Below are 16329 nucleotides of genomic sequence, written 5' to 3'. Positions count from 1 at the left end.
TTGGTCATATTCGATAAGAAATATGTATACATTATACATATAGGCATAAGATTATATTTGTGTTTGAAAGTTTGACTTGGTGTCGGGATAGTTCTTCATGTGCAAGTTGGTGTTTTTTGTTTTTGTAGTAAATGGTAAATGTTACCGTCTGGTTGTATACAGTATACTGTATGTGTATACATAAATACATACATACATACACATTATTTATATATAAATAATTGCACACCTCACACACTTAGGTAATTGCACCTAGGTAATTACACACGCATGCAAAGGCATGCAACTAAATGGTTCATGGAACTAGAAAAGAACAAGAGCTATGAGGAGAGATTAGAGGTGTTAAATACTAGTATAGCAAAGCTAGAAGATAGAAGAAAAAGAGAGTGATACATATGATCACTATGTACAGGTTCAAACTAAGGAAACAAAGCTGCCAAAATAATATTACAATGTTCACTTTAGCAAACAGTAGTAGATGGTTGGAACAAGTTAAGTGAAAAAGGAGTCGGAGACCAAAACCACCAGTAGTTTCATGCCTCACATGACAGTACTGGGTAGACGGTACTAAGAGCATAGCTCTCAAGTAATTTCACTTAGGTAATTCACACTGTATAGGTAATTCACACTGTATACCTTTCTTGATCAACTGTGATTAAATAATATATATTTTTTGTTAGTTTTGATTTTGTGCTCTTTGATGCATATTTCTTTTTCAAGTAGGATGGTATCAAATATGTAAGGTAATGGTAAAATATACTCAAATATTTGTTCTTCCAATTGCAGGAAAGATACACTGATGTGACTGTAGCTTGTGAGGGGAAATTTTATCAAGTACACAAGTTGGTTTTATCAACATGTAGTGAATACTTTGAAAAAATCTTTGAAAACACCCCGTGTAAACACCCAGTTATTGTGTTGAAAGATGTACAAACTGATGAACTAGAGGCTCTCTTAAGCTACATGTATGAAGGTGCTGTAAGTGTTGCACAAAATGATCTAGCACGGTTAATTAAAGCAGCAGAAGTGTTGAGAGTTAAAGGGCTCGCTGTTCCCGATGAGCCTCCCATATCAGAATCTAGCAACAAAAGATTGACCCAGTCCCGTAATGCCACCGATGACAGAAGTAGTCCACATCCTAAACGGAGAAGACGTGAAGAAAGTAATGCATATATGCAAGGAGCACAAACTTCAACTACGCCTCCAGCCTCTCCAAGAGCATCCCCATTCCATAATGAAAGTGAAACCCAGCACTCGACATCAAGAACACAATCAGACAGTCAATGGATGGAGCAAAGATCATCAGAAAGGGAGGAACAAAGTACAGACCACCCACTAGATGACAGACTGGGTGATCATACAGCTACCAGCCGTTCTTCACCAACTCCTCCACAGGTCGAGGTTTGTGAAATTATTTGATATTGTTTAATACTTCAAAAGTGCAAATCAAATCTGTTCCAAATCTTCAAATTTCAGGAAGCAAACATTTACAGTAATATAGATTACAAGTAATTTAATTTTGTCTTCTATTTTTTCAAGGTCATGGTAGATGAATCTCTAGTCAAAGAGGAAATGGTCGATCATGTGGACAACAGTCAAGATGATGTTGTGGACTCAGGGATGGACTACGGGTCTATGGGAAGTGACTCTAGATTAGATGGGTCAGGGGGTGGTGAAGAAGATCCTTCAAGTCAAATGTTGCCTAACAAATTTGAACATAAAGTCAATCCTTCACAAGGACAAGCACAGCCACTACCGGAGGCAGTTGTAGAGGCGTTAGCAGGACCCTCTGGAATGCAGGGGGTATGTATTCTACTCAGAAATTGAGGCATTTCGTTATCCCATAGTGTTTGGTGGTATAAAGCGAGTCTTATTTGTAATTGATCACTTGTATAAAATTAATATTTTTCTCTTTTCTGTGGTTAGCTTTTCTATTTTTTGGTACAAAATATTCTTTGGTTTTACTTAATTTACTCAGCCTCAGAATCTTGGTACAGTACTATACAGATAATGGTGGTTCAAGTACTCTTAGAGGAATTTTGCTCACTACATTATTGATATTTTGTGAAAGGACAATATTGTACCACAATTCACCTTACATGTAGACTCCTCTCACTTAGCAGTATTATCATGGTGTGCAAGTACTGTACTCTACAGTGTTTTAATTTATTCAACTTGTTTTTTTGTGGCATTTCAGTTTTAACCCTTTCAGTGCTTTTATCTAATATGATAAAATTAAAATATCTATGCAGCCAATTCTTAAACTAACATGATAGTTTTTTTCTGGCTACAATTGTAAAAGAATTTGTATTTGTTGGTAATAATGTACTGCGTCAAGTATGGCAGTCGTGCCCTACAGTTATATATGAGTCAGTCACCTGAAGGTAAAACTGATTTATATGGTCATAGGAAACGTTGTGAACTGTATATGTGACAAAACATTTTTATATTGGTGAAATCTCAAGACTGTTGGACGCGGCTGCTCGCAGCCTTACATATAAATCACAGCCTGGTAGATCAGGTATCTTTTGGAGGTGCTTATTGAGTTCTCTCTTGAGAAACCCGTACACACAACTGGAAGTCCAAATTTTGTCAATAGCAGTGTATATATAGTGTGAACTTGGAGGAACCCTGTGGGGTGAAGACAGTTCCTTGTATAAGGAATTTGAAGACTAAACCACACACTAGAAGATGAAGAGACAATGACATTTCGGTCCGTCCCGGACCATTATCAGGTCTGTTATCACAATCAACAGTACTTGATAATTGTAAAGGACGGACCGAAACGTCGTCATATAACCTACCCATCCCCAACAGTAAAAAATATACAGTGGAACCTCTATTAACGAGTTTAATCCGTTCTGGCACCGAGCTCGTTACCTGGAAAACTCGTCTTTGGAAACAAATTTTCCCATTTAAAATAAAGAAAATAAATTTAATCCGTTCCACTCCCAAAAACATCCATACTTGTATGACTTTTTTTTTTATGTAAATATAATACTGCACATGTAAATATAAATCTTTTGTTGTAGTGTTTTAATATTTACTTTACCTTATGAAGAGTAGTTGCTGGCTTGAGGGAGACGATGGAGAGGTGGGAAGGAGGAGAGGGGTTATGGTGTGGAAGGAGAATCCACCTCTGAGTCAGGCGGACTCTCTCTTCTTGGGAATTTCACCCAAATTTAATTTCAAATGTCACACAAGGATGCGTTAGACCAGCACCAAATAAAAAACTACATTGATTACACTCGTTGTGTCAACAATATAATAGTCTTACCACGAAGATACAATACAATGCCGTTTTCTCAAATAGGCAATGTAGTTATTAAAGAAAACTGAAATTTCATGGCAAACATGTATACAATCCCCAAGTCGATCGGATAAGAATTGGATTTTATAGGAATATTTGCTCAAATGACGCTTGAGCGCGGTGTTTGGGTGCATTCAAGATAAAAAAAGTGTTACGTTCAAGCGACATATACCTGCGAAAGTGATAACACTTTCATAAAATGTTATCACAAAGTGATAAATTAATTAAACATTTTCACACACTGGGTTGTCACTGCTTTATCAGGGCAGCTTTTCCAAGAATGCGTTCACCTTTTCAAACATTCCAAACACTTCCCTGATCTCGGTGGAAGAGGCAGCATCCTCCCTTACCTCCTCATTCCCTTACTAATGGTGTAAATTGTTGATGAGGACCTGCCATACTTCCTTGTGAGATCAATCACACAGACACCACACTCATGCTTTGCTATAATTTCCTTCTTTAAATCCACAGTAATTGTCTTTCTTCCTCTTGACAACACTATCTTTAGCAAGCAGCTTGTTTGGAGACATCCTGTGTTACAAATTGTAGTCGCAAAACCACTAAAAACCCAAAGAAAAGCTCAAATAAATCCAGAGGGATGCTTGTCGTGTGAGATACAACAACAACACTGGCGTCGGAGGCGTCCGAGAATTTGCGAGAACCCGCGAGACGCTAGGAAGCGCCATGTGGTTTCACTCGTTAATAGAGGCGAGCTCGTCAATAGAGACAAATTTGCTGCGAGTGGCTTGCTCGTTACTGGAAAAACTCGTTAATAGAGCCACTCGTTAATAGAGGTTCCACTGTATATGTATTAAGCAACCTTCATTTTGACCATGCATGATGAGCAATCTTTGCCAACCCATTACATATCAGAAGTATAACAATATGAAAATTATTGGTGGCATATACACAACAGTGTCCAGGATTTACACTCAAAGCATCCTCTGGTCTAGGTTTACAAATTTACAACAAAATTATTTTTTGCACATTCTTCATTTCAACCATAGTATATTGTTAGCAATCATTAGCGAACCATTCTATATCAAAAGTATAACTATAACAATTATTGTGGTGTACAAGTAACAGTGTCCAAGATTTGCAAACAAAACCTCCATCAATCTTGATATAAAAAATTACCACAAATTTAAATTCAATTTTGTGTAATAATCATAAATATACAATTATTATTAGACCCCAAAAAAGCAAAAGGGTTGTGCTCAAAAGTGTTAACTTTTGAGCAAACTCACTCTTTGGTCTACAGTGAGTGAATGTGAGGATGGTTGTGATGGAGACAGCTAACATAATAAGCCATCTCGCAACAACACGTGTCATGTTAATTTTCTGCCCAACGGAAATATATTTCCACTTTTCTCACAGTCTTCAGCAGCATAGTTGCTACTGTAAGACATCCGGTCAGTCAAAAAATAATAGTCAGTATATGTGTAAATCACGAAAATTAACACGTGATGAAAAATGTGAGTGTCAGACCTTGAAGGAAGGATTGAAACAATGTACATATATATGTACAGTGACAACTTATAGATGCCTTGCAGCTCTGGTGTTAGAATAAGCAGTGTGACAGTCAGTGACTTGGGAATATTTTCACATCTGTTTTTGGTAATTTGTATACTGCATAGTTATTGAGTTATTTATATTTTTTAAGTTTTTATGTATTTACCAATACCCAGTATTTGGACTTAGCATAAACTTTTCTTAGCATGGATGAGTCATATACAGTAATGCAATAACGATTTGCTTTTGGCTGTTTTGTGAGTATTTTGTTAAATATTATTATTTTATAATTTAATTTATAAAATAATGTCCCAAATTTATATTTGTAAAAGCTTTTATGGACTGTACAATAGTATACAGTTAAGTTGGATACTAATGTGGCCGCATCCCAACGGCCAGGCGTGGCAGCCGAGATCTACCATCCTCGCTGAAGCGAACGTTTGTTAGTTGCACCAAACAATGTGCTCAGAACACAAACTATTTGGACCTTCCCAGAATTCATTAGAGCGACGATGCACTGTTTAACTGTTTTAAGTTTTGAATAAAAAATGTTGTGGGAATTTGTTTTGATGGGACTGAAAGGGATAAAACTGTGCCAACATTACTATTTTTAATTGGCTCTGCCTGCTTTCTAGATTATCCTTTTTAGTAAGTCTTACTATATATTCACCTAATTTCATTCTCTTTAATTAAAGTACTTCATCTGTACATACATTGAACAACCATATGATTGGCATCCCAATGGAAACTGCATATGGTATATCTTATATAGTATATATATTATCTCTTGACATTTCTCCTGTTTTAAAAATATTAGAATGACAGCATATTTAAATAAAATTAATTATTGTTTTTTCTTGTTACTGTTAAAGACTTATTATGCAAGATTTAATTTACCATCCTTACCTTTAAATTGTAAATGGAGATTTTAAATGAGAATTATATATCCTCATTATTTGAATTATCCTGTTGACTAGCAGTTTCCAGACTTATTTTATGTTTGCTGGCCATGTGAAAGAAGCCCGATACCTAATTTTGATGTTTTTATCTTGTCCTGGCAGTGGTTAAGTGAGATGCCTGCTGGGTTCTCAGGATTAGAGGGATATGGGGGGGACGGGAGTCAAGACGTCCACCCATCCTCTCAAGGAGCACCCGTAACGCAGTCTCAAGCACACCAGCTGGTGAGTGTTCTCATTATCTTGTTGCAGAAGAGGTAGCCATCACTGGAACAAGGAATATTCTGCATTGGAAATGTATTGGCAGTGGACATAGATTTAATATATATATATTTTGTTTAGAGAATATCAAAACATTAGCAGGCCTTAGTCTTACATACAGTATAGTTGTCATTAGGAATGATAAAATGGATCACAGACATGCACAAATACATGCATATATAGACATGTACACAAACTATCATATGACAAATATTATTGGTAAAATGAGAAGCCATTAGCTCTTTGGTAATTATGCAGTCACACTTGCTGGTGCATACACACACAAATGTTTAGACTCAGACATGCACAGGAACATAATAGACAACCAAGAATAGAACTACGTAGGAGGGGAAGTAAACAAAACAAGAGAAGTTAACTGTTCCTAAAAATACAGTATAAAAGCATACAGTATATGTATGGGGTGAAATAATCAACACGCGAGTTAAAATATCTGATAATGGTGAAATACCTGATATTGTCACTGGTAGAGATTGTACTTAAGAATTTTTATTTAAGTTTTCTCACAGTGCTACTCAGTTTAGTTTTGTGATACAAAAATGCAGAAAAGATGGAAGTGATACTCTGCTTGTAAAAGGGAATTTAAAGTAAAAGAATAAATTCTTGACATCTAGAGGGATGTGGACATAGTGACACTGTAGGTAGACCAAATAAGAATTGATGCTCATTATTGCCTTCAATCCACCAGCAAACAATACATGAACAAAGGAGGAAATTGGGAACAAGTGGGAGGGTCTTATTAATGATCATGAGAGAGATAATATGAAAAGCAAATAAAGATAAACCATGATTGCTTGTATTTTGGGAGTTTAATTTGAAAGCAGGTATAATATAAGGATAACAGACATCTGGATAAGCAGGTTAATGAACCGCTTTTCATACTACGGGCTCACCATAGCCCGTGCTGCTTGGAACTTTTTGTTCCAGGTAGCGAATCTTAAACAACAACAAATGAACCTCTCTCTGAAAATATTCATGTATTAGCACATTAAACAGCCAGTGAGAGTGAAGAAAGAGGATGTTCTATCAATACTGGATATAATATTAAACAGGAAAAAAATCTTAAGTTGCAGTACCTACCTCCAATAGGTATGAGTGGCCACATATATCGAAATAAATTAAGCAGTACACTATAATATAGAAGTTATGGGGAAGTGAGACAACAGAGAAACTAACTAGGGGGAACTAAGGGAGTCTAAAAGAGCTGTTTAATGGGTTTTCATTTAGTTCATGGGTTAGTTTTTTAAGAGTTTTTGCAATTGAAATGGTTTGTTGTTAGGTAAAATAATAAATGAGGTGCATGCCATATTTTAAGAGATACAGTACACAATCAGAAAACAGGACAGGTTCAGTAGAAAATGCAAGAAGGCCTGAGACCAGAAGACAAAAATGGAATCCATGCACAAGGACATCTCGCTAACATTATATATCAATGAGAAAATTAGTTGGAGTGATGCGGGATTAATAAATTGTTACCAAAATTCTTGAGACCATAATTAGAATATGCAGTAGTGGTGTGGTGTTTATATCTTAAAAAGCACATCAGTGAACTAGAAAGGGTGCAGGGACATTCTAATAAATGGCTTCCAGATCTAATAAACACACTATAAAGAGAGGCCAGAGGCATTAAAAAAGCCAAGGTTAGAAGATAGAAGGAAAAAAAAGTCAATATGATCACCATATACAAAATAGTGACAGAAATAGACACACTTGACAACTGGGTAGAAATTCCTAGTGCAACATGTCAGAGAGGAAACACATAGAAGGTGGAGGACCAACCAGCAAGGCTAGATCTGGTCTTCACATAGAGATTTACATTGGCATTATTGAACTAGAAATGTTAACTGGAGGGCCACTGACCACTGTGCTATATTAAATTTTAATTGTGAGTTGCAATGATGGCTGTAGAAAGAGGAAGAGAATACTTTGAGAAATGGAATTCAGATAAAAAAAAACATGGACTTAAAAAAAAAAATTTGAAGAAGCTATTGGAAGATACATACCACCCCTTAAAGGTGAAGGAGCACTAAACAAATCTTTGCTGGTTTGACAGTTCTTGGAGGCAAAAAGGAGATGTGAATGAATAGAACGGAATTGAAAGAGCAGCAAATAAACTGTATTGAGAATAATAAGGAAGGGCTTGAAGAATCAATATAAGCATCCAGGAAGATTTCAAGATGGAATCATACACAGTATTATTCTAAAGGAGTAATTATTACAAAAAGAATTTCCCAAAATGAAAGTGACACCAAAAGAAGTTGGAAACAAATATTCAGGAGAGCTGGATATGATGAAAGCCTTGTGTCTGAATTAGATTTTACTATGGATATGATATTAATAGAGGCAATTGCATATTGTGTAGACCCCTTTGCTGTTATTTTTCACAAAAAATCTGGAAATTCCTGGTACTGTAATTGGAAAATGGGTAATGGGGTGTTAATATATAAGAGAAGAGGAAGACAGGAACCACAATCTAAAAAACCAGTATCATTGGACACAGAAATCACAATTGCCTGAAGCATCAAATGAACAAATCCACAAGGGCCGTGACGAGGATTTGAACCTGCGTCCGAGAGCATCCCAGACGCTGCCTTAATCGACTGAGCTACGACATGGTAAAAGGAGTTGAAACCGAAGTTCTACTGAATTTACTGGATCCTGCAGCCAGTTCTCCTGAACTTACTTGATCCTGTTTGTGCCTCGGAGAGGCTGCAGGATCCAGTAAGTTCAGTAGAACTTTGGTTTCAACTCCTTTTACCATGTCGTAGCTCAGTCGATTAGGGCAGCTTCTGGGATGCTCTCGGACGTAGGTTCGAATCCTTGTCACGGTCCTTGTGGATTTGTTCAGTATCAGTGGAATTTGTTTTACAAACATCAACACAGATTCAGCAAAGGGAAATCCTGCTTTACCAACTGATATTTCAGTTTTATGACAAAATGACAGCAGAATGAGTGGATTTGGGAAAACTGCATCTTTGTTGTCATAAAGTGTTCAATATTTTCCTTTACTAGAGACTTGTATTCAAATTTGAAAAAACAGCTGGTGTAGTGGGGAAAAAAAAAAAGTGCTAGGTTAGAGAAAGTGTACCATTCAGGAAGGATATGAAGGGTCACAGCTGGGAGATATTAGAATGTGAATGTCAGACTATAGGGTTATCATGTTCCTAATACTGTATACATATGTGACTTAATAGGAAAAAAAAGTTCTCGTGTCATTTTTTGTCGATTGCAGAAGGAACTACATAATTTACAGGGATAAAGTGCTGTAGTACAGTAGCCTACACTCTTGACTCAAAATTAGGGATCCATTAGGGACCTCAATACAAGCCTAAGTACAGGCTTCCTGTCCCCTGATAATGGGAATTAATTATTATAGTGTGAAAAATGGCTACTGGACTAATTAAAATAAATGCAAAGCTTTGAGGATAGTAGGAGTGAGTTGAGCCTAATTACAATACATTATGAAGGCTGGTTGGGTCCTTGGATCTGACATAACCCCTAATCTGATACCAAACACATCAGCAGAGTAATACTTGTAGATTATTCTAAACTGATCAGCATCTAGATAACTGTTAGAAAATTGAACAAGGAACATTTTAAGATATATATATATAGGAGACATGTTAGACCTATTCTTGAGTATGCGGCCCTGGCATGAAATCTCAACCTATAGGAACACACAAACAAAAGTATAGAACAAATGAAAACATAAACAAGGGCCCATTTCTTAGCTAAGGAGGGGGGGGGGTGAAATATGATGAAAGTTTGAGGAAACCTGTAGGAAAGAAGGAATATAGTAGATATAATAACATACAAAATTTTAAAATGAATTGACCATGTATTTTTGAAAGCAATATGAGCAATAAAAAAAAAATAGAATCACAGATGTAGGAAATCATTTGTTCAGTGTACAAGTCATGAAAGAAATATTAGATGACATTGCCGTAGCTCTCTCAATACACAGTTTTAATGTAAATATGATTAGAAAATTGTGACTAAAGTCATTACATTAAACAACTTTTCTTCAACCCTGTAAGTGCTTTTAAGCAAGTACATACACTTGCATACATGCAGAGATTATTTAATTATATTTATATTTTTGGCACAATGAAGTCATTTATACAGTACAAATACAGTAAACAAATACCCAGTTCTAGATTAAATTTAATTTCCACACTTCATATTATGGCTTACTTGACTAGGTTTTCCTGGAAATTGATCTGCCAATCAATTTACAACTACATCTATACCCTATTTCCTGCTGAGTGAACAGGGGCGAACAGTTAAGGATTGATTCCTATATGGTCCTTCCTCACCCTACCCCATCCTTCCCGGAGGCTTGAACCCGGGCCAATATTGCATGCAAAATGCGAGGTGGGATCAATTCCACTCTACTGCCAGGAACTTTAGAGTTCTAACCGTATTGCAGAAGCCTCTCACCCACTGCACCTTTGTGTTAGGTTAATATCTAGGTCTGACTCCAAAATACAATATAGGTAAAGCTGAAAGGACTCACTTGTGGCTTGTTAGGACCTCGGGGCACATTAATAGGGAAAAAACATGCTTAGTCTTTCAAAACGGTAGTGTCAAACTAGGGTGAGATTGTAATTGCTTCTCTGTACAGTCATTGACTTACTAGAAGAGGTAGATACATGATGGTGCCCAAGTCTCGGTCCCCTCCTTCCCCCTCCACTAACAATCTCCAATCTTCCTCTCTCACCTGTTCTGCTGTCTCCCCCTCTCCTTTTTCTGACCTCTCAGCTTTCATTCCCCTCCCTGATTGACCAGACCATCAACCTGGGGGATACTAATCCTCAGAATTTTCAACAGGTATGGAGTCCCATCTTCCCTTTACTCCTTCCCTCTCCTGAATATCCTCCACTTCCCCTCCCCCTTCTTTACCCCCCCTTGTCCATATGAATTGTGGTTAGTGGTCAGGTTTGAACCCAGACCTGGGTGGGGCAGTAAATAGCAGCCGGGATAGAAAGCTATTGGCAGATCATATTCTATAGAAAACAAAGATTTTCTTCATTACTGGGTAGTGTTGCTATTCTTTTTTTATCTATTGAAGTTTGATGTAGCATATGTATGGTATAATTTCCTGATTTGTTATGACCAAAACATAACCAGTTTGAACTTATTAGTTCTGTACATCACCACTATTTTATATGTATGGCTATAGGAAGTTAATGATTTTAAGTGTAATAGATCATTTCCAATGCAGTAATATATTCTTGGAAATTGTAATGTTTTTATTGTCACTTTTCTGGCAGCATAAACAATGTAAACAAAGTCCGAGAGTGGTGTTAGAAGGTAAGTAATATATCCAGGGTGGCTCCTCTTCTCATTGTTTAACATTTCTTGACAATTTCTCATTCATGTTATTGAGGCCAGACTTTTTCTTTGAAATATATTTTGACACTTTTTCTAAAATGTAAAAAAGATTAATTTTAATGTATATTAAAATGTCAGGTATATTGAATTAGATATTTATAAATTTGTTTAATTGATTATTTGATAAAACAGCCTTAAGAAACACACTTGCTATGTTTATATTGTAATGTGGTATGAATAATTTCAAATAAAGTCTGGCCTAAAATAAGTTTATTGTTTGACATCATTGGTTGCTGCAGCAGGATATACTCTTATGTATAGGATGTTATCACTATGCCTGGAGGTAAATGCCATCCACCGTGGCTTGACAAGGACCCAGTGTGTAATGTAGAACTGAAATAACACTAGAATGTTTTGCTGTATTGAAAATGCAACATTTTATATTTATGATATTTCTGGATATCCTCAACACATGATGAAAATCATGTTCAAGGCAGAATATTTTAATGAGCAGCATTGTCAGAGGAAAGTTATTGTTTTAAGCTGAAGTGCTGTATAATATTTACTGAAATTTATATACCAGTTATGTTTCAATTGGGTTACTGTATTAAGATAATTTATACAGCATGATATACGTATATCGTATGTAATATATTAATATATATATATATATATATATTTTATTAAATATGACCGAAAAAGTAAGATTAATAATTCTAACACGAATTTTCTCAATCTTTCGTACATTATGCTTCACTGTTGGAGGTAAATCAAAAATCACTTCTCCAAAATTCATTTTTATTTCTAGTCTGACGCGACACGGGCGCGTTTCGTAAAACTTATTACATTTTCAAAGACTTCACAAATACGCAACTGATTAGAACTTGCGTTTCCCTGATTTTATATCTACATTTGAGTGAGGTGGGAAGGGTGATGTGGCATTACATTTGAGTGAGGTGGGAAGGATGATGTGGCATTAGAGGATATTAATAGGGTATTAAAAGTATCAACACAAGACAGAACACGAAACAATGGATATTGAATAGAAGTGTTTTTAGAAAGCCTATTGGTCCATATTTCTTGATGCTTCTATATTGGAGCGGAGTCTTGAGGTGGGTAGAATATAGTTGTGCAATAATTGGCTGTTGATTGCTGGTGTTGACTTCTTGATGTGTAGTGCCTCGCAAACGTCAAGCCGCCTGCTATCGCTGTACCTATCGATGATTTCTGTGTTGTTCACTAGGATTTCTCTGGCGATGGTTTGGTTATGGGAAGAGAACAGTGAACAACACAGAAATCATCGATAGGTACAGCGATAGCAGGCGGCTTGACGTTTGCGAGGCACTACACATCAAGAAGTCAACACCAGCAATCAACAGCCAATTATTGCACAACTATATTCTACCCACCTCAAGACTCCGCTCCAATATAGAAGCATCAAGAAATATGGACCAATAGGCTTTCTAAAAACACTTCTATTCAATATCCATTGTTTCGTGTTCTGTCTTGTGTTGATACTTTTAATACCCTATTAATATCCTCTAATGCCACATCATCCTTCCCACCTCACTCAAATGTAATGCCACATCACCCTTCCCACCTCACTCAAATGTAGATATAAAATCAGGGAAACGCAAGTTCTAATCAGTTGCGTATTTGTGAAGTCTTTGAAAATGTAATAAGTTTTACGAAACGCGCCCGTGTCGCGTCAGACTAGAAATAAAAATGAATTTTGGAGAAGTGATTTTTGATTTACCTCCAACAGTGAAGCATAATGTACGAAAGATTGAGAAAATTCGTGTTAGAATTATTAATCTTACTTTTTCGGTCATATTTAATAAAATATGTCTACAGGAAAGACTGCTACCAAAATATATATATATATATATATATATATATATATATATATATATATATATATATATATATATATATATATATATATATATATATATATAAGATATAAAGATATAAATATAATTTATAATTATATAAATATAATTTATTAATATATATAAATATATATTTTATATATATATATATATATATATATATATATATATATATATAAAATATATAATAATACATATATATATATTTATATATATTTATACAGTATATTGATAAATTGATACAATGTCTCTACGAAAAATACGAATGCTTGCTGGTATTACCAGATTCTTGTGCTCCACGATCTGCTGCAGTCTTTTTTTTTTTTTTTTTTTTTTTTAAATGTGCGAATACGACGTTCATGCATTTTCTCTGGTTACTGTTATATTAGTGGCACTAGCAATATAACCAGAAACAAATATTGTAAAGTGTTATGCTGTACACATGTATACATAAATGAATTAAATATATCCCATTAACTTTTCCTTTATAGTTCTACATTTTTATACATGCTCTGCCGCTGCATAGGCACACATAAATATACAGTACTGTACACTATCTGTGCAATTGGAACTCATTTTATGTGGCCAAATGTTAGTGTGTAACAGAAGATGCTCACAAAACAACCCGTCCTCTTACAAATGACGTCGCTTTTAGCTCGTATGCACACTCAGGCTAAAAATCGACGTACTTCAAAATGAAGTCGGCTCACGAAAGTGATGTACTGTCCTGTTTTCTGTTTTCTTGGCCCTCTGGCTTGTGCTGTTAGGTTAGGGAGAGGAAACTTTAAATTAACAGTTTTCATGCCATTTTGAAACCTTAGGAGAGCTTCCTGCCCTCCTAACCTACCAGAAGACCCTTAACTTGGAAAGCTTTGGAAAAAAATTCCTTAATTTAATTAGAACATAAATTTCCATTTTAAATTGTGTCAGTATACAAAAATCAAAGGGGTTACAGAGCCTACCTACACCAACACTGCTAGACGTAACTTTTCCCAGGTTTTTTGGAGGGCACCTTATGGAGGCTCCATGGTGCTAGCTACCTGGATAGCTCTCCCCAATTCTGTCTACTATTCCACGTCTGTGAGAGTCATTATTAGCCTACAAGGGACCAGAGTCAAAAATCTAATCCTCAATAAAGAGGCACATGGAGCTTGAGCATACTAGCTCATTAAGGCCTAAAAAAAAGGCTACAGGTAAACAAAACATAAAAAAAAAATAAAAGGAGCCACCTGGTGAAGCTGTTTGTTTGCTAGTTAACCTGGTGGCCATAAATCTAGCTATTCAGTTCCCAGCCCTGCCCCATCAGTTATTTACCTGGTATGAATGGCAAATAATGTCACGATTGTGCTCCTCATTCCTAGCATCTCTTCGAGTTCTGGTTGTCCAAATAATTATTGGCCGTCCCTTGTGCTGTTCTTAAAGGTTGGAGACCATTGCATGTGTACTTAATTCATATTTTAGTGTTTACTTCATAATGTGAGTTTCTTATGCCTCATTTTTTGTGTGCATAACATTCAATATCCACCTGGAACTGCACGTGCCTAGAGTGATCCTTTCCAGGGGTTTGCTAGTATTGCCTTTGTTTAACCAGAATTTTCTTCTGTTGGATTTGTGGACTATCTCTGAGAGGCCAGGTTTTTATGAAAGCACCTTTCACAAAAACCTGGTCTCGCCCTACGTAGTGTCTGGTCTTTGATTCATCTATGGCGGGGCTTGTGGATGGGGTCAGTCTGGAGGGGGGGGGGTTTGGTTTAGAGTTGCATAAGGTGTTATGTACTCATTTATATAACAACTGCTCATGCCCTCCTTAATAGTCTTATGACTATAGGCTGTTTTTGGTGTTTTCAGTGAGCAGCTCCTGTGCTTGGCCAGCACCTCGGGAACCCAAAAAGCCTTTTGCAGTTTTCAAGGTCTTGTTGTATTCCAGCACTTTTATTCTACCCTCAAATGGTGAGAGTTTGTGGGATTGCCATTGATCTTGTATTCTGATGGCCATCCATTACTGCCTTCGCTTCACTACCTGTGGGTGGATTAACCTTTGCACCCTGGAATCTGTGATGTTTGTTATCATGATGTTTCATTGTTCAGCTCCTGACCCTGGGGGTAAGGGGTCTTTGTCTAGTGTGTTTCTCCCTTATTCCTCTTCTCCTCTTTTGTTCCTCTTTCACCTTTTCCCTTTCCTTCCTCTCCTGCTACAGTCAGGTGACCAGCAGTAGCCCTAGGCCAAATCCGTCACTGTGATGCTCTTGGTCAAGAATGCTGCTTTGTTTCCCTGCCGGGAGTGCTGCAGTGGCCTCGTCCGAGTGGGCTACTAGAGCCACCAACCAAGGCATGGTATATATTTGATCACTGCTGAGTGAAGGGTTTGTTCATTGTTTTGTTACTCTCCTAGAGGCTGCCTCTTAAATGTCCGACAGTTGTTCCCATTGAGGTTCTCCTGCCTTCTGTTTCTCTGGGGGATTAGTTTGGGGTATAATTCCCTTCTCTTATGAGAAATGTTATATCTCCTGTCTGCACTCCAGAGAATACAGATTTAACAATTTTAGGCAGTCCCAATAATTTAGATGTTTTATTGAGTGAATTCTAGCTGTAAAAGAACTTTGCATGTTACCAGGTCAACAATTTCTCCAACTTTGAATGGGGCTGTTAGTATTAGATATGGGGAAGCTTTGCCAGAAAATTATACAGACTCAATTTTGACCGAATAACCCAAATATTTGGTTCATCGAGCTTCGAATAACCAAGCTCATACAGTATTGTTCATTTTACGATCCTCATGTGGCCTTTGTTTTGCCATCTCTTCATAGCTTTTCCTCGGTTTATATACATGTGGTCCTTTCGTGTTTTTTTATTTTGATTGTTTGTGGATAGGCTTCTCATGCTGAATACTGTCGCTGTGTTTCATTTGGCCTTGGTAAGGCTTCCCTTTTGTTGGCATTTGGTGTCAACATTTTTGTCTGCCTCGTTTCGCTGTTGTCTCAGGCAATGTTTTTTTATCTGGCTAGCTCCTGCTCCTCCTGAGCCATCCTGGTCTTTGGCCAGAGTT

General features: G+C 36.6%; 1 protein-coding gene across 42 annotated transcripts in view; it reads left to right on the top strand.

Moving 5' to 3' along the window:
• LOC123745767 (zinc finger and BTB domain-containing protein 14) overlaps nt 1-16329 on the top strand; it is a 191875-nt gene that overhangs the window by 3339 nt on the left and 172207 nt on the right. For all 42 annotated transcript variants that reach the window (XR_011225743.1, XM_069317665.1, XM_069317664.1 and 39 more), the window contains exons 3-5: nt 787-1401; nt 1540-1803; nt 5884-6003. Coding sequence is in view for 41 of the 42 variants with exons in the window: in XM_069317665.1 (XP_069173766.1) it covers nt 787-1401; nt 1540-1803; nt 5884-6003 (999 nt within the window). In the remaining variant the exon portion in view is untranslated. The remainder of the gene's footprint in view (nt 1-786; nt 1402-1539; nt 1804-5883; nt 6004-16329) is intronic.

The sequence above is a fragment of the Procambarus clarkii genome, chromosome 88 (genome assembly GCF_040958095.1).
Source record: "Procambarus clarkii isolate CNS0578487 chromosome 88, FALCON_Pclarkii_2.0, whole genome shotgun sequence".
In the NCBI taxonomy this organism is placed as follows: domain Eukaryota; kingdom Metazoa; phylum Arthropoda; class Malacostraca; order Decapoda; family Cambaridae; genus Procambarus; species Procambarus clarkii.
This window is presented reverse-complemented; position numbering and strand designations above follow the sequence as displayed.